The sequence below is a fragment of the Canis aureus genome, chromosome 32 (assembly GCF_053574225.1).
Source record: "Canis aureus isolate CA01 chromosome 32, VMU_Caureus_v.1.0, whole genome shotgun sequence".
Taxonomy (NCBI): Eukaryota; Metazoa; Chordata; class Mammalia; order Carnivora; family Canidae; genus Canis; species Canis aureus.
The window spans coordinates 6,100,704-6,125,109 of NC_135642.1; the positions used below are offsets into that span (position 1 = coordinate 6,100,704).

The window sequence follows — 24,406 nt, forward strand, 5'->3', positions numbered from 1 at the left end:
CCTATGGGGGTGACTCTGGAGAAGCATCAGCAGATGGCAATAGCTTAGGAAGCAAAATGGGCACCACACATTTGCTCAATGTGGTACCAGTGCCTTTCTCAGGGGCACCACCCCCTGCTGGCATCCAGGCCTGACACTCTGGTCCCCTCCTGCAGTGTCTGGAGAGACCTCCCAGGATGGGGGCAAGCACTCAGGGGAGCATAGTGATGGCAGCCACTGCCTTCCAGTACACTGAAGCCTTCCAATATGTTAATTAAGCATCCTGGCTCAATTTTAGCCTCATCTCTGTGGGTTAGGTTAGGGTCATGGTTACGCCTCAAACCTCCCCTTGCAAGGAGGACAGAACCAAAGTGAACCACTTCCAAATGATACTTCATATTCTCCTAGGTTTGTAACAAGAAATAGAGCTTTTGCAAATCAACTGCAAACACATTAATTTGATGAGGAAATAGGACCACAGTTTACAGGAAAAGATATGTAGCCCTGTAGGGTCAACACTAATTTCACACAGGAAAAAATCAATACGTACACAGAGCAAATGTGCTCAGCACTCATGCCCTCCCCCTCCCTCTGCTTAGCAATGAGTTACTGAAGGCATAGGACGTGCTAGTGCTCTTCTCTGCCCTGGAGACTCAGCAACAAGGCCTCCAGCGTCCCTGGTGTCACACAGCAGGCATCCAACCAGAGAAACAGTCATGATTACTGATTGGGAGATACCGAGGAAGGACTAAAGGTGGTGATGTGAACTAACTCAGGAAAGAGGGTGGCTCCTTGACTGGAGTCCAGGAAGGCCTCTCTGAGGAGACCGGCATTAACCCTGCGGGATAGAGAAGAGCTAAGGAGTTTAAAATCTGGGAGAGGAACATGTGCCAAGGCCCGGAGGCAGGACAGAGTTTGGGTGGAGAGCCTGAGGGACAGAACAGGAAGTAGGAGGGCGCAGTGCTAGGTCAGGCAGAGTCTGTGAGCCATGGCAAGATGATGAGATCGTATTCCAGGTCAGAAGCCTCTGAAAGATCTAAAGGAGAAGAGATACAGGACTCTTCTAGCTGGTCCATGTTGACAGAGGGGCAGCCCAATGAGCAGGTATTTGGAGGTCCCGGACACCAAACTAGTCCCAGTGGGAGGTAGGGATAGGTTGAACCCATGTGAGGATGGACATGGTGGGAAGTAGTCACTGGATCCCAGTTTAGTTTCACAAGGATAGTTAGGAGCTGCTGATGGGGTGGGGTGGGCTAGGGTGGTGGATGTGCACACACAGGGGGCTGAGGCACAGGGAGGAGGGGTAGGACCTGGCAAAGCTCTCACAGTAACACTCTCCTCCACCAGCCTCACTTCCTTCTACTGGAACGTTCTGCTAGGGCAGCCTCACAAGAGCATCACCGTGTTGGCGGAATAACTGATTGTGGAAGTAGCCTAATTATGAAACTGGAAAAATAAAACTCTAAGTGGGAGACATTAAGTTCTTTTTTTTTCCTTCTCAATACAAACAAATCTTTTATCCAAACAGCATTCTACCAAATGCTGTTTTAAAATTATAGAAATCATAAGAACCTCCCACTTCCCATTCTAAAGTACTAAACAATGACATAGAATTAGAACCTCAAGAGTCCCTTGTGAATGTTCCCACATCAAATGTTATGTAAGGGGGCATGGTCTATGTGTTTTAAGAATATGAACAATGACATTAAAACAAAGTTGAGTCATTAGCCTTCGATGTTACTAATTTAGTGAACCTTCAGGAAATAATGACTAAGCCTTGAAATTATTGGTTGAGAACTTCCCGATTCAGCCGCAGCGCAGCAGATTGTGTTACTGACATGTTGTAACCGTGGGACAGAACTAGAGCTTTTTGAGCAAAAGAAGAGTGTGGGATGGTTGTTTTTGTTTTTCCTCTCTTCTCCTTAAGCATCCATTCTGTGAGGAGCTGAATGCCCAGGAGCTTGTACAGCAAGCGTATTCTTTGTTACTCACGAGTGTACAGGTTCCAAGAACAGGTAAATGATTTCTTATGAGGTCTTCTAGCTGGGCTTAATTATTCATGAGGTGTCTTGCCAGTTCTGTTTAGTCTTAAAATTTCCCTTACATTTTAAAATCTGCTGTCATCTTCTGGATAGAGAGCAAATCAAGAAAGCTGGAATTCCACACAGCACATAAGGAAAACCATGATTTCTGTTTTCATATTCAGTTATTAAAGAGAGAATGATAATTTGGTTATAAATCTTCATCTCAACTCCTCCAATGGCCACAAAAACTGTAAAATGAAAAATTTACATAGCTAGAAATCAGTGTTTACTGCTCACTGAAGCATTGGTCTCCAAATATCATTGCACTAGGCCTCAGTGAGCAGAAGAAAGACCTGCCAGACAGAAGCTCTGTCCCCCAGCAGGTAGAACTGGACAAGAGCTGGTGCCAGGCACAGCTACCATCTGTTACTCCTTCCCTTCACTGCCCAGAGTTTCTGGGAAGGGCTCCAACAAACCACCACTAATATTGGTGGTCCTCCTAACAACTCTCTCCAGGAGATCCAGACTGACCAAGTCAAAGGAAGTAACTAGGGATAAAATATAGGCTTTAAGGGAATAATCAAAAGAAACATCTGAAATTCATTTTAATTATTTGAAGATGACAAACTGGGAGTCCACCTCTGTCTTAGAGTTTTAGCAGAGGTCTCACAAGCAGATAAGCCAGAGGATGCCAATATTTGCACATCCTGAAGATGCTGGATCTACTATGAGGGTCCATCAAAAAATTATGATGCCAACGTGGCCGTAGCCCATCACATACCTCCACCTCAGTAAGAAAGGAAAAGAAGGCATTTGGAGAGAACTATCAGGGAGAAAGGGAAGGGAGTAGTCTCCTATCTGAAGTCAAACGATGAGTGCTTAAGAACTACTCAGAAGCTTGCAAACATCCCCTGGAACTTAGTGGGGGACATGTCTGCCTGGTGATAGCAACAGAGAAGGAGATGGAGGGACAAGGACCTCAAGACAAAGAGCTGCCCTTCTGCTCAGGACAGGGTCAAGGACTCTGTTCCTGGAAGGCCAGACAGATGCCACAAATGAAGCAGCTGTCAGCCATCTCGAAAGGAATTATGGCCAGAAAGGCAACTGACTGAGCAGAGATCAGAAACCTAGGGACTGCGGGGAGCAGGAGGCCCGTGCGCAAGGCAGGGCAATACAGAGTAGGCCTTGAGGTGAGCCAGATGGGGGTAGCCAGCACAAGTGGCCAAGCCTGTGCAGAAAGAACAGCGGTGAGATGCTCCCGGCCTAAGGCTCTGAGGAAATGACAAGGGAAAGGTGGCAGCAACTGTATAACTGCCACATGTCCTGATACAATGGCATGCTGCCAGTGGCAGCTGCTCCAGGGGCACAGGAGCAGGGGCACAGGCGCTGTGCCCCTCAGCCCCACAGGCCGCTCCCCGGACTCCCAGAGGGCCTGAGCGGAGCGGGCTGACCAGGGAGGAGCGGGACCTTGGACTGCAGGCCAAAGTGGGGAAGGCCTCACACCTTGATGTGAAGGCCTTACATCAACTGCATACAAATCTGAGTTTTTTATAGCCAAATAAGTGGCACTTTTACGTTACCAACAAGATGGTTGTCATTCTTACAAGGAGTCATAAAGGCTACAGAGCTGGCCTGAGGACTTGTCCGGAGTGTGAATTTGAAGGGGTAGCAAGAAAAACAACAGAGTTACAGATACCTAGTCTCCTTGCCATAAAGCTGGTACTTGGCACTTAATGTTTATCATTTAAATCTTTTGCCCTACTCGTGAGAAATTTCAATTAGAATGTAAATCTCTCTTCTCCAGGTGCATTCTTTCCTGTTCCTCAGGTTCCACAGAATCTCCCGGCCTTACAGAAAATATTAAACTTAAAATAAAAAGATAATTGAAGAATTGAGTTCATTAAAATTAGTTCTTCTTGGGCAGCCCTGATGGCCCAGCAGTTTAGCGCCGCCTTCAGCCCAGGGCAGGATCCTGGAGACCCGGGATTGAGTCCCACGTCGGGCTCCCTGCATGGAGCCTGCTTCTCTCTCTGCCTGTGTCTCTGCTTCTCTCTCTCTGTGTCTCTCATGAATAAATAAATAAAATATATATATTTTTAAAAATTAGTTCTTCTTGAGCCTTGCGTTTTTCTCTACATTAATGGATTTTAAAATCAATTTCAGGTGGCACTTGACAGGATGAGCACTGGGTATTATGCTATATATTAGCAAATCGAACTCCAATAAAAATATACAAAAAAATAAAAATAAAATAAAATCAATTTCATTAATCAATTTAATCTCTTCCACTGAAGTACCTGTTACCTATCTTTGGGAGTTCTTCCTATAACTCAAGACATTCCATCAGCTCTCCAAGGGGTTTTTTTTTTTTTTCTTAAAGTGATTACAGTAAGTGACTGTCCTTAGACCTTAGATCCCTCCACCTCAGAGATGAGCAATAGCTCCAGTAATCGTCTCCTGGGAGTAGTGAAGTTTGGAGATATGTGCAGGAATTTTTTATATTCTTGGCTGACTTTGAAAACAGAGCAAATGGTACTGAAAAATCCCTGCTAGCATTTTCATTTTAGTCCCTTGAGATTCAGGCATTGTGGCTTGCCAATGGCAGAAGAGATGAGACTTCCTAGTGCAAGTCCCTGGATTTGAAAGACTGACCCCTGAAATAAAAATATAGTAAAAATCAAGACAAGGCTTTTTCATGCTCAAGGAGGATGACTCAGTCTCCTTATCCATAGCTTGCTAGCAAACGTGTGACATGACTTGAGTCTGTCTTACTGGACATCTCCTTTCCTCTCATCTGCTAGTGAATCTCTCTCAGAGAGTGGGCAAGGTGTTCCAGAGAAGAAGAGGGTACAGGCTGTGGTTGAGAGGAGAAAGAATGAAAACGTTTTGGCTGACCTGAATTCAACTCATAAGTCATGATTCATAATTGCATCTTCAGTCCCTATTGCTAAGATGGGAGAACAAGCTGAGCGATGCATTCCCACAATTCTATTTCTTCCTGGCCAGTGTTTGATGAAAGCCCAGGGCAATCCAGCCAGTGCTTACCATATTCTCCACAGAGGTATATTTATCTCAGCAATAATTTCCACAGCATTGACCACAGTAAGCTGGAAATAGCGAAGCCGCTGGTTACCTGAATTTTAGCCAAGTCTGGTGGAAACCAACAGAAAACAAACAGCAACCACAAATTGGATATTGTTGTTCTTATAAATTAGAAAGGGCTGGTAAAAGAGTTATGTGGGACAGTTAAATAGATCCATGGGGAGTTTAACTATAGCTATAAAATATATTCTACTACAGCAATTAGCTCATCAATTTTCTGCAAAATGAAAAGGATCACCCCAAATTCACCATATACTGTGTCTTCTGTGTAATGGTCTCCATGTGGTTCGTGCCATGATGCCATCTCACAGGGTGAGAATACCTTTTAATAAGGGCTTGTTGGCATTTAAGTAACTCAACCTTTTGGGTGGTCTCCAAAGCAGACATGCCTCATCCCAAATTCCGTTCTATAACCAGTGTTGTTACATTGAGGGCCTACTGCATGAAGAGTATCCACAAACAAACCACACTAAAAAGAAAACTAAGGAGGCACATTCATAATGGAAGAGAGAGTACATATTGATTTGTGGATTTTGTTAGTAATTACTCACATTTCCTTGGACTTCACTGTGGGTAAATCTAATTGAAAAAGATTTTTGCTCTTCCATGAGTCCTGGCAGGGACACCTTAATCGGGGATTATTAACAACATAGTTTGTGGTGATAAAAATAATCTTGGGGTCACAAATTCAAGCCTGTGACCTCAGCAAAGACCATTCAATAGGAGGAAATGGGGCTGTAAAAGAGAAATGTAGCTTAAAAGCCACATGGAAGTTGAAAATAAATATGAGAAACAATGCTGAATGCTTGTATGATGGGAGAAGACTCTCTTCCTACACAGGCATAACCTTGCATCTTGCTAGGAGAGACGCTATAGAATTAGGCAGGTATTCTACTATATGGGGTGAAAACAAAAATTTATTTTTGATTGTATTATTATTTTGTATATGAAAAAATAAAGTTTTGTTCTTTTAGCTTTCAAATTTACATTTTTGGGAACAGTGTAATCCTTAATGTATTTAAGGATGCTTAATGCTTTAAGAGGGCCTCAGCACTTTTTTTTTTTTTTGAGAGAGAGAGAGAGAGAGAGAGAGTGCTCACTTACAAGCAGCATGAGTGGTGGGGGATGGGTAGAGGGAGAGAGACTCTCAGACTCCCTGCTGAGCATGGAGCCCCATGTGGAGCTCAATCTCATGACCCTGAAATAGTGACCTGAGGGGAAATCAAGAGCAGGGATGCTTAACCAACTGAACTACCTGGGAGCTCAGCGCCTCAGCATTTCTGCTCTGCCTTCCTTACCTTAACCACTCACAGTGGATCTTGGCACAGGACCAATGATCAGAGGACTTGGTCACCTGATCAACTGTGTTATTAAACATTTATTTTCAATAAGATACTTTAATTAACTTGGAGTTAATATCCTAGTTTCTCTCTCTAGCTTTCTGTACAACTGAACTCAAGTAGTATAGAGGGAAACTTCTGGGTTTCAGCACCAGATTAGAGTGTACCAGTTGATGTAAGAGTAATTATTGGCAATATTGATCCCATTTGCTCACAAATAAAAATAAATCAATTGGCCACTCTCCAACATGAGACCAGCACTGAGGATGACCGAGGTGAAGGACTTGGATAAATGTGTTTCCCAAATGTGCAATCAATTCCATCTCTCCTCAGATCATACCATGTTCTGAGAAGCAAAGACAGGAACATGCCAGAGGTGACATTTTCCTGAAAATGAGAGACATCAAGCCTCCTGGCATCATTTTTTTAGCTTACCACTTGTTCAGGTGCTCTAAGCCAGAATCTCTCATAGCTAAGGTATAAACTTTCCAAGTCAACACATCTGGACTCTTCAGTTTCTAAATTCTCCCACCATTTGTGCCTTATAAATGGGTTAGATAACTACTTTTTCTTATCTTGGAACTTTGCTTCTCTTTTTCCTGTGCAATGAGAAGGCTGCATGCTCTGCTGACCTGGACAAGAGATGCTAGAAGCATCTTCTGCACATGGATGCATCTGAGTTGCCTATTTCTTCACCTGCTAACTGCAGTTCTTTGCCAAGAGATTTCAATAAGTCCTCACAAAAAAATAAATTCACAAACTTAAAAAATCATTATACCACATACAAGATTGTTGTATGGACTCAGAAAAGTCCATTAGGTAGCAAGATAAAAAAAATCCTTTTCTCCAGAGATAAGACTTCTAGCCAAGCACTTCTCTCAGATGAGATGCTTAAGAAGCAGGTGTACCTGCTTTGAAAAGACGTGGGACCCAGTGAGTGGGATACGGTCAAAACCAACAAAGAAGGGAAAGGCAGTGATGCTGGGTGACTAAGGCCATTAGCTAAGCGGGGAAGCAGGGTCCTGGGAATGGATTGCTCAGAGTGACCTTGTTTCTCCAAAGAAGGTACTGAGTCAACAGGTGGATGACCCAAATGCTATTACATCGTATTGACTTATATTTCAGTTTCTACTCATTCTCTTTCCTCCTCGGGAATCAAGTGGAGAAGAGGCACAATGGGGCATATGCTGGTTCCCCCCAACTATAAGAGGGTCTCTGTTTCAATCACTCCTCTTTGTACTTACAGAGTCTCTTTCAATGATGCTCTTTGTTTTCTTTTTTTTTTTAACATTATATTTATTAATGAGAGAGACAGAGAGAGAGAGAATGAGGCAGAGACACAGGCAGAGGGAGAAGCAGGCTCCATGCCGGACGCCCGACGTGGGACTCAATCCCGGGACCCCAGGATCACGGCCTGGACCAAAGGCAGGCGCTAAACCGCTGAGCCACCCAGGGATCCCTGCTCTTTGTTTTCTACATGCCTTTTAAGGATGTAACACTTAAAATGGGAGAATTGGAATGAAATTCTAATGGGAATATCCTCAGCAGAGAGGAACACGGGTAAAGAACTTGCAATCTAGAATACAGTCCCTGGGGCTGATACAAGACTCTCTGGCTTGAAACAGTGATGAGTAGATTTGCAGCCCTAGTAAGGTTTTGCTATGGTGGTCTTCCCTTTGTTACAAGAATCTCAAACAATGGTAATATTTAATTTAAATGTATTGAATCCATCTACATGAATAGGTTTATAAATATGTACATGCATCTGTACACTGTGTTACTCTGTATGTTTGCAAATACACATTAGCTTATACTATGTATATTTGCCTATTTGTGTCAAATGCCAAAGGCTGAATATCATTTCCAAAGGATAATTCCTCTGTTGGAAGATAGATGAACATGTCTTGGTTTATCAGTCTACCTGATGTGCTGAGGCCTATCATGGTGCTGTCACTTGGGAAATCCATCCCTGAGATGCTCAGAGCTCTGAGATGGTTTCTTTATGGCCCGAGCTCCAGGCATCTGTTCTCTACACCCCTTCTCTCACGGCCTTTTCCAATGGCTTCCCTAGAAACTAGTGTGATTCTTATTTTCTTTTTAAATTTTATTTATTCATGAGAAACACAGAGAGAGGGGCAGAGAAGCAGGCTCCCTGTTGGGAGTCCCATGCAGGTCTCGAACCCAGGACCCCGAGATCATGACCTGAGCCAAAGGTAGACAGATGCTCAACCACTGAGCCACCCAGGCGATTTGTCACCCACGCAATGTGATTCTAACTGTGTTGACTCTGATTTCCCACTCAGTTAACTAGGATCACTTTAACAGGAAATGAAAATGACTATGGAAATCTTGGAGAAGAAGACTTATAATGGGGTCTTGTCTTATAGACATTAAAACATATAGTCAGATGAAAATAATTAATGTAGCATCTAACTGGTACAAGGGAAGGGGCAGAGCAATGAACACAATATTTAGCAATAGTATGGAGAAAAATAGCTTGTATAGTATAAATCCAATCTAATGTAAAAATATTGATATGGATAAATTAAAAGGTAATACAGTTATCTCTGGGTGGTACAATTTTGGGTTCTTGGTGTTTCCTTGACTTGCATTATTTTTGTAAAAGGGAAAGACAAAAAAAACAAGAGAAAAATAAAACTAAGTGTGAAAGTGTAAATCACAAACTGGGAAAAATATTTGAAACCAATAAGCAGTACCTTAAATAGTCTTAACATAAAAAAAGCCCCCAAAATTAATACCAGAAAGGCAGAGAACACAAAATAAAAATATTGGGCTGAGATAATATGTGAGAATAATAAGCATGAAAAATGCTTAATGACACTGGTAATCAAATAAATAGAAAATTAAAACTTAAGTTATAATTTTCTCAAATTGGCAAAGATTAAAAATAACCAATAACAAAAGTTAATGAACATCCAATTGGTTGGGTTTTCCCATTCATTGCTTTAAGTTATATTACAGGCACAAATCCTTTACCTGAAAATTTAGGAGTTGTGTTTCAGACTTCATAGTTCTTTAGATTTTAAAAAAGAAAGTATACATAGTATGTATTAAATAGAACCTCCAGCCAAGTGAGGGGCTATATTCCATAATTGAACACAGTAGTATTTCTACAATTAAATATGTAAATATTCATAAGAAATGGAATAAATGGAAGACTAGCAGCAGCCTCAACATTTCTGTTGATGACAGTTTTACCACAAAATGAATTCAGGTCAGAGTCTGTAGTGAAATGATTTATAAAGAAACTTACTGTTTCAGAGCTTTTGAGATTTCAAAATTGTTGATCATGATTTCTGAACTGTTCCATACAATCTTCCTGAAAATCTACTTGGCTATGTAATTATAAGTTTAGATTTTAATAACTTTTGACCTACTTTTAGGAGGATCTTAACAGAAATGCAGACAGAGTTATGCTCAAGGATGTCCATAAAGATAAAAATGGAATCAGCATGAAAGTCTAACAACAAAGTAATGTCTATATTATGGGACATCCAGATAAAAGGATATTATATGGCTATAAAAATTGTTTAAAGAGGATACTTAATGACTCAGGAAAAGGCTCATTAATGTATCATTAAATGAAAAATAATCAAGACATAAAACTTCATATTCAGTGTGATGTCCATTAAAAAAGCCCCATATTTGTGTAGAATAAAAGGCTTGAAAATACACCAAAGTATCAGCAGACATTAGAGTTAAATGTTGGGATCATGGATAATATTGTCGTATTTATAACTATATCTTTCAAACTTTTAATACTGAGCATTTATTTTTAAATAATTATTAAAGCAAGGTTCCACATAGATCTTATCTTACTATATGAGTACATGATAAAACCCTTGGCAGTAGGTATGTATTCAGCAAGTATCTACTGAGTTAGTGACGCTGGATTGCTCTCCTGCTTTCACTATTATTTGGGGAGGGGGGTATGCAGGGAAGTTGCTCATGGCATGGAAGTCCTGAGAGACAGTACCATGCTTCCCTGCTCACAGGAGAGGTGGGGAGGTGGGCTAACAGCTACTCTTCATGAAATCACAGCCATCACTTACTTGACACCTGCAGAGAAGCTCACCACAGGGAAGAAGAGCCCATCTGTGTTGAAGTTCTCAAACATCCCCTGCACAGGTTGCCCGTTGATGCGGAAAGAGATGCTGGGCACTCCGAGGTCAAGGCAACAGCTCACCACGTCGTCTGATCTCAGGAGGTGCTGGTTGATGGAGGCTACGGCTCTGGGTATGCGGCCTGGTGAGCAAAGAACAAGAAGGCATTTGGGACTCTGAAGAAGGTGCTCGTAGGCCCCCTAGGGGAGGTGGGGAGGTATCATGGCACACAGGAGGTCTACATATGCTACTGTGTTGGAAACACAACTTGGCTTTCCCCGTGAGGTGAGCAACGAGAAATGACTTCTGGAGCTTGTGAGTAGGCAGCCTGAGACAAGAGGAGTCTCAGAGGACACCCTAATGCTGCCAGCAATGAGAACAAACATGAATTCAACCCCCTCAACATGTGCTCAGAATCTGGACTGGTGGTGTCTGAAATAATGGACAAATCACTTTCTTGGGTGTGGGTCCTGGGGTATGCGTGTGCGTGCGCGGTCTACGACCATGTCTATGACCATGCTGTCTTCTATCTCCTCTTAGAGATAGGGCCACTTTAACACTGGATGCAGGAGCCATCAAAGCGAGTAAAAGCAAGGTCATCCAGCCGTTAAACTGTGCAGCATAGGTTGCTTACTTGTTTTAAAGAATTCTAATAGTTCATACGAGCAGGGAAAATCTTGGTCCACTATACTGTGTGGGTGGGTTTTGTTGCTGGTTACTGCATATCTCTTTCATAAGATGATCTGTCACTTCCTGACCTTAGAGTCATGAGAAGATCACCCCTCAGTATTTCTGCGTCATAGCATCTCATTCTGGAAGTTCTGAAAGTAAACAATTGTAAGTCCCTCACACATCCCTCTACCAAGTTTATGATTCTATTGGCAAGAGGGCAGTGGAGAAGCAGAAGGGAGGTATTAAAATGGAGTTTTAGGCAAAAAAAAATTTATAAAAATCTTATTTTTTTAACTACAGAATTAATACATCTCCATTACAAATGTTCATCATACATATAGAAAAATTAAAAATATAAATAAGGAAACAATGTAACTCAATAAAAAAATGCTTCTACTTTCATACACACATATACACTTTTCATCCAAACTAGGATATTGCAGGGTTTTATGACCTGTTTTTTCTACTTATCCCATCACATATATCTGATTATATAATGGAATATTAATTAAAAACTGCATGTTAATGGCTTCATAATATGCCATAAGGTCATTAAAAACCCTCTTATGATGGGTACGTGAGTTGTTTACAAATTTCGTGTACATAACTATGCTATATGATATCTCTAATCTCAGCTTAGAATCATTTAATGTTTCCAGGGGTTACTGCTATTCTAGTGGTACATTCTAAAACAAGAGGTGATATTAAACTAGTGAAACTACTATACTCTCCTAAATAAAAATATTAGGTATCCCTTTTTGGTTGTTGTAGCCAAGTGACAAAACCATCTCATATTTCTTCCCACCTTTCAGCAAACATTAATGAGACTCTACATGGTGCCAGATACTGTGTGTGGGGTTGGGTATCAAAGACAGAAGATCCAGTTCCTGTCCCCAAGAGAATCTAGTGGGGGAAATAAACATTAAAAAAAAAAAGAATTACAATTCCATGTAATTTTTGGAACAAAGATGTTCACAAGATAATGTTTTCTAAGATAGAAGGTTTGCCAAGTTGGCCTAGGAGCATGGGACAAGATTGAAAGGATCAAAGGTCCACTAGATCAATAACAGTATTCCAGATGGAAGGAATGGTTTACACAAAGGGAATGTATGACATAACCCACCGAACGGCCAGGGTTTGATACCGTAGGAAGGTAGGGACTGGTGGGGGCCTGAGGAGGAGATGCAGTAGGGGAAACAAAGCTGGACCTAACATACAACTTGGACTCTTTGCACCACAGTGGTGCAGTGACACATAATGATGTATGCAATGCACGCTGGCCTGGGACGGCCTTGGACTTGGCTTTTGTAACTTCATATCTTGCTTCATTCCTGAGAATGAGGAACAAGTTAGTTTAAAACAAAGGAATCTAAGCCAAACTTGAAGAGCACATAGGTTGGACACCTTTCCAGCTTCTCTATTTGAGGAGTCTGAGTACTTGTGGTTCCTTTTTCAGAGTGTAGGTATCCCCCACACATCTTTTCTTCCTTAATGGAGGACACTAAATAAAACTCAACAAATCTTGCTACATTGGCCTCATTCTCAGTATTTCCTATTTTCCCATTAAAAACCAATCTTTCCTGCTTTGAATGCTTCTTTTTCCTTTAGTTTAACTTTTGCTTGTTATCACTGTAGTCGTTTGAAAAACGTCCAAGAATTTCTGCGAATTTGAGAAAACCACGAAGTAAGTGAAATGCTCAGTTGGTCAACTAATGTTAAAGGTATTCAGATCTTTGCTGGATAAAAATACAAATCAGGAGGCCATTACTGTTCTGAGTCTCATATAAACTGGGACAAAGTGACAGCGTTGAATTTCCATGCTAGTGCCCTCCCTTCCCACCCACTCAGACTGTGCTGTTGGCGTCTGTGCTGGTCTGAGCCTGGGCCAGTAAAGGTTCAGAGCAGCTTTCAGGAGGGATCCTCTTCATCTATAGCAGGGCTTTGATGTCATCAGGAGCTGGCTTCCAAGCTTTATTTAGCCTTTAATATGCCATCTTTGCCAAGTGCCTTCCCGAGGAATGGCAGCTAGGAGAATTTCTCCTGTCTGGTATCCTTTTTTGGTGGAAAACCACCACCACAACTAAACACTCATATCCTTGTGGTAAACGTCACTGCCTTTTCCGAAACTGCTTTATTCTAAGAGAATGGGGACCAAGTAGAAGATGCTGCTACAACAGTAAAATGATCAACACAAAAAACAAAATCAGGGTTTGAGCCTATTTTTAAAACATATGCATGGGGGCCCCTGGGTGGTTCAGCGGGTGAGTGTTTGCCTTCGGCTCAGGTTGTGATCCCAGGGTTCTGGGATCGAGTCCCACATTGGGCTCCCCATAGGGAGCCTGCTTCTCCCTCTGCCTGTGTCTCTGTCTCTCTCCCCGGCCTCATGAATAAATAAATAAATCTTTTTAAAAAAATAAGAAAAAGTCGCTGTACTGAGTTATTAAAATCAGTAAGTCCCTTTATTGAAGACAGTGCCCCAAAATAATCACTTTCCAATATGTTTAATGTGGCTGACCTTCTGAGGAAGGGACGCAAAGTAGTGGTACAGCGTAAGCCTTCTCAACTACTTTTCAAGACAGAAGAATTCCGTAATCCTAGTGACCACCCACTGAAACAGCTGGGGAGTCCTGTGGCCTCTCCCTGTCTGAAGAACCTGCCCCTCACTCAGAAGCCGGGGCCTACCTAGAGGTCCCAGGAAGCTCAGAAAGGCCATTCCATACCAGCATTTGAAGATAAAGGAAAAACCCACTTTATCATATGCTGCACATCTTCAAATTAACCCAAGGATATATTACTTCAGGATTTAGCCTCTTCTGATGAGTAATGTAGGCAAATGGAAACACTGATGGTCAGCATTTCCACTGCCCCAGGCACTGCAGAGTTTGGCACTCTAATGTAAAACACAAACACTTAGGCATTTGGAAGGAGGGAGGATCCAAACACCAAACACGTAAAAATGCTGGTGTTCCACAGCCACTCAGGCTCCTCGCCATATAGCACCAGGGCTAGAAAGGTCTGAGTCATGGTGGCCTGTGTCTTGAGAGACGAACCCCAGGACTTGTTTCAGCAGGGAGACAAAGACCCTCTCAAACAAATTCGACTGTGGAGCTAAATGATCTAAAAGTTTAAAAAGTCAGAAGTCATAATAAATCAAGAAATGCAATTTTACTCCATTCATTTCCTGCAGCACTTATCACTTGGGATGGGAAATTCCTCTGCTTATTCCAATCCTGCAAGGAAGAGAATTATTAAAGGGAAAGGTGGCTCTCAGTTTCCTCCTGTGAAACTGCCCTCCCTACCCAGGAACATACTAGATGCTGCTGAGGGGCTGAGTTCATCCCACTGGCAGTCCTGAGAGGCTACTTGAAGGCTCTGTCAGGAGAGGGAAAGTAATGTCAGGACAAGAAAGGGCCAGTCCTCTGAAAGGAACCTCCTAGCAGCCGAGCAGATTAAGGAGCCTGGAGGGTGGGCTAGCAGGATTGAGAAGGGAGTTATTTCTACAGCTGATGCTTGAAAGTGACTTCATGGGCTTCAGTGGCTAAAGACCTATTAAGATGGCCTTTTCCTTACACAGAGAAAAGCTCATTTATAATCCTAGGATGTTGCTTGAAACTTCATTTCCCATTCAGCATTGGCCTCCGGTGTTCCCTTAGGATGGGGCTGCTCTCATGGTCTCCAGGGAGGGACACACAACTCTGGCTATTGTTTTTATGATTACAGGGGGGTCCATAGACAATAAGGGATGGGACTTTATATTTACTAGGTATCTAACACATGCCTAGAACTTCATGTTCCTTCCTTCATTTATTTATTTAGACATTTTTTAAGAAAATACTTTATTTTTAAAATTTATTTTATTTTAGAGACAGAGAACGAGAGTGCCAGTGGGGGGAGGAGGACAGGAAGAGGGGAGAGAGGGTTTCAAACAGGCTCTGCACGAACCTGATACAGGGCTCCATCTCACAACCCTTAGATCGTGACCTGAGCCAAAATCGAGAGTTGGACTCTTAACCGACTGAGCCACCCACGGGTCCCACCTCATTTAAATTTCATAAGAGCCTGTATCCTCTTCATTTTAAGATTTTTTATTTATTTATTCATAGAGACAGAGAGAGAGAGAGAGAGAGAGAGAGAGGCAGAGACACAGGCAGAGGGAGAAGCAGGCTCCATGCAGGGAGCCTGATGTGGGACTCGATCCCGGGTCTCCAGGATCACACTCCAGGCTGCAGGTGGCGCTAAACTGCTGCATTACCAGGGCTGCCCTCCTCTTCATTTTATTTATTTATTTTTTTAAATTTATTTTTTATTGGTGTTCAATTTACTAACATACAGAATAACCCCCAGTGCCTCTTCATTTTATTTGAAGAAGCCAAGTCTCTGGAGGTTAAGTAATTTGCTCAATGTCAAAAGTCAGGAAACAGAAGAACTGGGAGTTCAAACCCAGGCACAGCTCCAAAGCCATGCTGTTTCTTCTTGACTCTTTCCAGTGACAACGTGATAGTAGCACTATAATTCCCTCCAAGGATGACAATATCTATTGCACTTTTAGAAGTATGTTAAAGATCGGTTCAAGGCAGTAGTTTAATTTCCACATACAGATAAGTTTAAAGTCAGCGGCCCTAGGCATTTACATCTTAAGGAAACGGAGAGAAACTGTCATGATGAGTTCCCAGTAAATCTCCCTCGTCACTCTCCACTCCCTCCTGCAGGACACCAAAGCACCATTTCATTTCTTCATCCCACAATTATCCTTTCATGAGATAGTCTGAAATTCAATGCTGTCCTGGTGGGAGTCATTAGCAGAGACCTTATTTCTTCAGCTGAAGCACATGTTGGCATATTTACCTGCAGTGCCTTCTACCAAATAGATGTTCCCCATGGGTGGGCTGGGGAATTCAGAATGATGCCGGACCCAAGGAAGCTTTGTGCTTTAATGATCACGAGAGGTGTAAGTCTTGCAGACATGGTTTCTCCACGTCTCATCAGACAGAGGACAGAGGAGCTGAAGTTCTTTGAACGCACTCATACGGCATTATATTACTAAGTGCAGGTAATGTTCAGAGAGCCACTAGCAGCATCTAAAGCACTGAGCACCAACCCCTTTCCCCTATCACCAATTAGAAGGGCTACTGCTTGTGATGACTGGTATGGGCTCGGCACCTCCGGCTTCCTGGTCTTCTGGAGAGACAAGAGGGATGATAGGAGTGCTGCCCACTCCTGGAATGATACACAACTAGATGGATATTCAGATTCTTAAATGCAAACAGTAGTCTTCTCTGGATGCACTGGGTTCTCTGTCTTCTGACTCACTGATGTATTCATTATGCAAAATTTCGTGAAGGGATCCACTAGGTGTCCCATGCAGTGCTACAAAATCTAGGAAGGACTGAGTAAAGTTTTTCCTTTGAGAATGGTTTCTCTTTAAAACAAGGTCCAATCTGGGATCCCTGGGTGGCGCAGCGGTTTGGCGCCTGCCTTTGGCCCAGGGCACGATCCTGGAGACCCCGGATCGAATCCCACGTCAGGCTCCCGGTGCATGGAGCCTGCTTCTCCCTCTGCCTATGTCTCTGCCTCTCTCTCTCTCTCTCTATGTGACTATCATAAATAAATAAAAATTAAAAAAAAAAAAAAACAAGGTCCAATCTGCTCCATCCCATAGTCTAGGTGTCCTTCATATTTCCTTAACCAATCCCCAGGCAGAGTTCTCTTCAAGTGTAGCTTGGGTTATTGTGACAAGATGGCAGGAGATGAGCAGCAGGCAGCAGGGGAATGATTTTTCTCAATCCCATTCACTCCCTCACAGATTCGACCCTACCAAACTCAGAAGATGTAGATGTGTGCAAGCCTAAGAACTCTTTTCTTTTTTTTTTTTAAGATTTTATTTATTTATTCATGAAAGACACAGAGAGAAGCAGAGACAAAGAGGGAGAAGGAGGCTCCTCACAAGGAGCCCAATGTGGGACTCAATCCCAGGACCCCAGGATCATGACCTGAGCTGAAAGCAGATGCTCAACCGCTGAGCCACCCAGGCATCCCAGAACTCTTTCTTTTCAAATCACTTCCCCAAAGACTCTGAGAACCTTCACAGATCTGCTGATAACCTACACTACAGTCTACTACCACTACCATACAGCCAGACACAGTGACTCCATGAACCAAGAAAGGCTCCATTCCCCCACAAAGATGGAACCAAGAAAGGGTAAGTTGGGAGGATAAGAGATCAACAAGACAAAGCTTTTACTTCACTCTAACCCATCATCCTACCATTTTGTATCTGCTTTTGTCTGCACCATGCTGTCCCCCAGGACACACAAAACATGGACAGAGATTTTTTTTCTTCTTCCCGCAAATGATCCAGGATAAATAAATATATAAATAAATAAGTTGATACCATTCCCAGAAGTTTTTAAATGTTTTTACTGAATGTACAACAGCACAAAAAAACCTTCTGAATAACCAATATGGAGCAACTGAAAATATAGACCAACTGCAAGAAACAGAATCAGAACCCAAGTGATGGTTTTCACCTGAAAGCTGAGGGATGAAGGAAAATGTGATGGGTTATCTACTTCTTAGTTACAAAAGAAAATATATAGGTTTGTGTAGTAGAGACAAATTTTTTCCTCATACTGGGTTTGGGGAAGAATATATGTCATGGTTTCTTATGTAAGAGGCATGCTTACATAAGAGATTTCTATAAGGGACACGATGACTCCAACTGCAGTTTTGCAAAAGATACAGATATGACACTCTGTGGACAACAGAACAGGTAGGGCTCTGGTTCTGAGTGAAAGCCTACAACTTAGTCCCTCCATTTTCATCCAGGCAGAAGCTAAGCCATTCTGCCAGGCATAGGCCATGGACATGCATGGGGAAAAAGCATTAGTGTATTTTTAAAAATGAAGCTTTGAATTTTTTTTAAGTGGCATTTACAACACGTGGGGCACAGGTCCAGACATTTTATAAAGCATATCAAGAAGCAACATGCTGCAATGACATGATGGACTTGTATAGTCAGATCTAGATCCCTCTCAATGTGACGTTGAATACATCACTTAAATATCTTATGCTGTTTCCACATACGTAATATGAGATCAGTATTATCTACATTAAGGGATCATCGTACAAATGAGGAAAAATAATGTGCAAAAGGTATGCAGCTCACTGCCCAGTAAATAAATGTTGAGTCTCTTTCCCTGTTTGACTATATAGTCCTGAATATCCATGCAATAATGATTGTAGACACTGAGCTTGAGAACCGTTAGATGCTCCACACTAGATCCCCCAGCTGGAAGTACCAGAGTCATGGTTTAAAAGCAGGACAGTCTCCTTTCAGGCCTGATGTTCTTCCCACCTATCTCACTAGGTGAGACTCTTGCGTCTGTATCATTTCAACAGAAAATGAACATGGCAGCTTGAACAATCGAACCTTGATCACCCTCAGTAAGAGGAAAGGGGCCGAAGCCTTGGCAAGGTACTCACCTGACCAAAGGTGAAGTCCATCAAAGCCATAGGAGTACAGGTCATCGCCAACACCATTGCCTCCCCACCCTTCTCCTCCGCCAGGGTATGGAGCATAGCCTGAGGAAGAGGCCCAGCCCACCCGCAGGTGTGTGGGCTCAGCTGTTAGGAAAGGGTCCACGTGGTCGATGATTAGCTCGAAGTACCACTTCTTGTACTGTGCAGAGCCCTCAGCAACTCCCAGGAAGATGTTGGGCCGAATGCTGAAATTAAACATGACACAGGTGGCATCTACAGACTCCCAAGCACTGAGAAAACCCAAGAGCAAGTTGAAGAGGATCACAGGATGCACTGTCAGCTGAAGGCAAGAGAAAGTTTATGGTTTTTATATTCTAAAGTAGAAAAAGCTTAGAGCCTCTAACACTTGATCAAGTTCTCACTGGGAGGTGTCAGGACATTAATTCTATTTAAAAATATAAAGAATGTCTCCTTATTCCATTCAAGGCAACCAACATTTGCTGAGTGTCAAGCATAGGTAAAAGACACTGAAAATGTCACAGAGCTGTGTAACTACAGACCCTTGTTTCATTCTGTAAGTAGAAGAAATAACTCAAGTTTCATCTCTGGGGAGTTGGTCCAAGCACCCCTATTCTCACACCAGCAACTCTGTCACCTAAGCATTACTAGGAATGACCTCTTGAAAGCATTAAGAAATCACTGTTAGAAATAGGGGAGACAAAAAAGAAAGGGAGGAAGAGAGGGAAAAAGAGAGAGAGAAAGGAAGGACAGAAGGAAGGAAGGAAGGAAGGAACCAGAGAAGGACAAATGCTGCATGGAACTACTTATGTGAAATTAAAAAAAAAAAAAAATCAAACTCCCAGAAACAGAGAGTAGTAAAGTGGTTGTTGAAGGTTGAGGAGGGGATGGGATAAAGAGAGGTTAGTAAGAAAGTACAGACTTTCAGCTATAAGATGCATAAGGTCCGAGGACCAACTGTATAACATGGTAACTATAGTTGATAACACTATTGCATAATTGAAATTTGCCAAGAGAGTAGAACTTAAATGCTCTCATGTACACAAAAAAGGTAAGTATGTGAGGTGAAGGATGTGTTAATGAACTTATGGGGCAGATCCTTTCACAATGTATATATATATATTGTGAATATGTATTATAATATATACATATATATTAAATCATCATATTTTACACTTTAAATATCCTACAATTTTGTCAATTATACCTCAATAAATAGAGCTGAAAAAAATAAAATTCAACTTAAGATGGCAAAAAAAAGGGAGAGGGGAACAGAAGTCCCCCTTTGCCAACTTTGTTAAGGGCTGGAGGATTTAATGTATTGAGCACAAGGGTTAAAAGCTCGGGACAAACCATTTAGAGTTTTTCTGGTTGGAATGCTATTCTCAGATGTCCACTGTGAAGGCTGTGACCCCTTTTGGGTGGGCAAGGGAAAACCAGACTGGTACCAAAAGGAAGTCCGTGTGGATGGCTCAGGTCTACCCTACACTTCAGAGAAGTTCTTTCCTCACCTTGTAGATTAGGGAACAGGCCCAGGTAGGAAATTGCTAAAGAACCTCAGGCCTGCCTGATGTGAGTTCAGTGAGTTCACATGACTCCCAGCAGGCTAGGACTCTGTGAGCCCATGCTCTCCAGCCTGGCCTTCACAGGTAACTCTCAGGAAAATGGCCACAAGCCAGAGGATTTGAGAAATCATGCCATCAACATGGGAAATCCATTCTATTAAAAGATTTTAAGAAAAAAATAGGTGATATGTTAAAATAAAAATGACTATGTTATAAAGAAGGTATAAGATCCATATCAAGGTATAACATGAAACATGGCAGACCCTTCAGGTCAAATCTTTCAAACTTGGAAGGGGTTGGAGTACAAGGCCCTTAAAAAGTACATGTTTGTCCAGTCTCCTCTCATGTGCTGACTTCACCACAGACATGATGGATGGGCAGCACTGGAGGTCAGATTGGCCCTCTTCCTTTCCTGTCTGGAAAGAAGATTGGCGTTTCAGAATGATGGTTGGGGCCTTACCTTGTCACATCATTAATCAGCCGTGTCTGCAGGAGCAGGTTTCTCCGGGGCAGCAAGTTGTCACAAATCAGATTCTGGTTGGCTCTGACTGCGACCCCATTGCAGAGACAGAGGGAGCACAGCACATCCAGAACCTGCAGCAGGATACAGCCCACCAAACCTTAGGACCACCAGGAGGGCACAGTGGGCAGGACCTGACTGCCAAGGCACATAGAGAAAGCAAGCCTTGAGAAGTAGAGCACCTGGGGACAAGTGGGAGAACCCATTCTGAGTGAAGGCTGCCGTGCCTCCCCAACCAGGCACCCGTGAGCCATGCTGAAGCCTGTCGGGCCTTAGAAAAATGAAGCTGGATTCCTTCCAGCCTCTCTGCCTTCATCTTAGCCCCTTTCCTCCAAACTACGCATGTCATCTATGATCCTTGTTCTGCTAAAACAGGTGGGAGTACGAGCTCCAAAGACAGGCTGTATATCCCAGGGACTAGGCTGAGGCAAGGCATCTGTATGAAATCCTGGCATGACAGCCTCTTGGAGATGTGCGTCAGTGGGGGCAAGTGCTAGAAGGTCCTTCACTGGCTTCAAGCCTAAGTCTGCACTCCACCCAGCCTTGGGAGTCCTCTGCGCTAAGACCAGTTGGCGTGCTCATATGGCTTTTCATGAAAGGACAAAAGGCACTGTTGAAAAGAAAACCACAGAATCCAAAGGCGTCCCTTAGGTTAAGGTCCCGTCAGAAGCCAAGACTTAATACCTAACCTAATGAATGTAGCTCTAACTAGTCAACATGGAAGTCTGCTCAGCACCAGGACATCCACTGCCAGAGCCCTCCTGTTTCCCTTAGTGGGGGGACCTTCCCTAAGACAATGGATTCTTTGCTAATAATTCCCTTTTCCTTTTATATATATACATTTTTTTCCATTGGAGTTTGATTTGCCAACATGTAGTATAACACCCAGTGCTCATCCCGTCAAGTGGCCCCCTCAGTGCCCATCACCCTTTTCCACCCACTCCCTCTCTGCTTTTATAAACCTTTCCTTTTCTGTGGCCCCTGGGACCTCCCCTCTACTACTAGAAGGGATGCTGCCCAATTTGTGAATCAATTAATAAAGTCAATTAGACTTTTAAAATTTCCTCAGTTGCACGTCTGTTCTGTAATAGCACTCAGGTTCCCCTTTGGCCGAGGTCATGTAGCAGGCTTGGGAACCTCACGTGGATCAGTAGAGAGCTTAGCAGGGCAAATTTCAGTTCTAGGGTCTCCTGCTGTGTTGTCATTAAAATTCACCAAGATACCCTTCTATTCCAGCAAACCGGTATTCAGTCGCCTTCCACCTGTTCCACTTCTCCCTCCTAGAGTGAGGACAGCCCTGTGAGAGCCCAAGTGGCCCCTGTGGGTGAGAGACCAGCTACCAAGCCACTTCTGTGCCTGTTTTCCAGCTATGTCAGCAATGGGAAGAGCCCCTGGCCTTGTGCCCACCCTGTCTCCTTGTGCTGCATCCTCTTGCATCGAGTCAGTGTTCCTGTACCGACAGAGCAAACTGTGCTGGGCTGGGCACCGCTCTTCCTACTACAGGGAGGAACATGACAGGCTCGGTCTTGGCTGTTGCATGCCAGTCTTTCAAAGTGGCCACGAAGACTCAGCGCTTAGTGAGGTTGGATGGCCTCAGGTTGTTGGCATTAGTAACTGTAATTACTACAAACCAATTTTCTACCTGACTCCCTGGATGTCAGTTCTGTTCCAGATATATACAAAGCGCATTTGTGGGACAATTAGGAAAGAATCCCAAAGGCGGTTTAACAGAGAACTCTCACGCTGCCACCCAGCAAAACATATTGACCATGGAACTGGAAATCCGGAGGATAATTTCTCATTCTAAGAAAAGAGCCATAGATGGCCAGGAAATTAAATACTTATCATCCAGCCTATCACATATTTTCATCCATCCTGCCTTGGAGTGAAGGCTGTGGGAGCCTGGCTGTCACACCGGGCGGAGAGCAAAGCTTCATCCCCACACCACTGAACAGCAAGGAGAAAAATGGCTCTGTGAGAAGCACCAGCCAAACACTGTCTCACCTATAAATAAACGATGCCATAAAGCAACAGGGCTGACGTTGTTTAGGCTTCGTTGTGGAAGGCATTTCTTAGGGTAAAAGGGGGGGATCGGGTCAAACTTCTTTTTCTAGTAAAGTTTAAATGGGTTCCCCTAAAGATGGAGGAAGTGTAGACAAGGCGAGTCGACCACAGGGGATGCACAAGCATCGAGTCTAGAGATCATCTGTACCTCTGCTGGGAGTGGGGGGAACCTTAGCGACCTCTGGGACAGGGGGCCAGCTGCAGCAGGTCCTGCTTGCAGCTGCCAAGTGCCATTTCCTTCTAGTCCTGAGCCCACAGGGACTACATTTCCTAGCCTCCTTTGCAGCTATGTGGGGTCATGTGACTGAGTTGTGGGCACTGGAAAGTAAGGGGACATGACCTATCCCGCTTTTAAGCCTGGTCTTTCTTGTACTCACACCCTTTCTAGCTGGACGTAGAGCCCCATGGAGAGATTACAAAGCTCTGGGTCTCCTTACTACAGGTGTGATCCGAAGCCCTGGCATCACCTAGGAGTGCCCCCTGCACCCCACCCCTGCCAGACTCACCAGCTGAGGGCTTTCACTTGAACACAGTGGGCAAGCACATTGCCTTCCCCTAAGCTCTGCTCTAGAGGATGCTAGAGCCACTCCACGGAAGGAACCCGTATCTCCTGAACAACCGTGTAGACTGGAGCCCTCCCACGGATGGGTCTGGGGCTGTGGTGTGAGCAAAAATAAATCCTCCCTATGAGAATTTGGGGTTGTTGGTCTAGGAGTCAGACTTCTCTAATTTATACGCTGGCTCAACTTCAGGATTTCCTAGGTTCACCTTGTGGAGGCCACTTGCTTCTGGTTGTGATCATTTTCATTACTGACACCACAGTTCATTCAAGAGCCTCTCAGTTTTTTTCGTCTCTGCTAGGCTCTACCCCAAACACAGGCTTATGTGGGAATTTTCCTTTAAAAATAAATACCTATTGTATATCCATGGAAACATCACCTGGCTATTGCATTTTGTCCTTCAGCTTTTTTATCTATAAAAACAGCTCCCTGCTAAAATTCACTTACTGTATGTAAATGCTGTAAAAACACTAACTGTACTTCGTGATTTTTAAAGAATCAAGTCCCATCTTTGAAAAATGAGGATTTTGGAGCCCCTGAGGAACAGATTTTTTTCTTGCTGTCAATGTGCACTGGGTGGCTGGAAACACCTCTGTATTGCCTTGGCTGCCTGGGAGCTCAGAGATGATTTAGCAATTGTGAAGAGGTTGATGGTTTGCCTACCTACGTTCTATCCTCACCCCAACTCAGGCTAAACCTTCAATTCTGATTTATACTTTCTCAGGACCAATGATGTTACTATTTTACCATATAGTTTTCTCACAGGTGGCTCCAAATCCTTACAAGAATAAAAAAAGTTTATCTGTGACAACATTGACGAGATCTGAAGTAAGAGAGTTTTGGGGGCAAGTGAAAAGGGCATATTTCATTTTTATTATGAGATGCCTCCTCTGTGGGAGAATTAGAAGGTACATTACAATGTCCAACAATCGTTCTTTTTACCAAACAATAAAAATCAA

General features: G+C 43.2%; 1 protein-coding gene and 1 long non-coding RNA gene across 2 annotated transcripts in view; one reads left to right on the forward strand and one right to left on the reverse strand.

Annotated features, from left to right (window-relative positions):
- RYR3 (ryanodine receptor 3) overlaps positions 1-24,406 on the reverse strand; it is a 513,451-nt gene that overhangs the window by 209,663 nt on the left and 279,382 nt on the right. Inside the window, exons 17-19 of the mRNA XM_077880434.1 lie at positions 20,764-20,897; positions 18,724-18,965; positions 10,519-10,711 (exon numbers count right to left, since the gene is read on the reverse strand). Coding sequence (XP_077736560.1) covers positions 10,519-10,711; positions 18,724-18,965; positions 20,764-20,897 — 569 coding nt within the window. The remainder of the gene's footprint in view (positions 1-10,518; positions 10,712-18,723; positions 18,966-20,763; positions 20,898-24,406) is intronic.
- LOC144302931 (uncharacterized) lies at positions 595-4,064 on the forward strand. Its single transcript, XR_013369919.1, has 3 exons — positions 595-1,083; positions 1,327-1,994; positions 3,808-4,064. It is a non-coding gene; the product is annotated as an uncharacterized LOC144302931 (long non-coding RNA).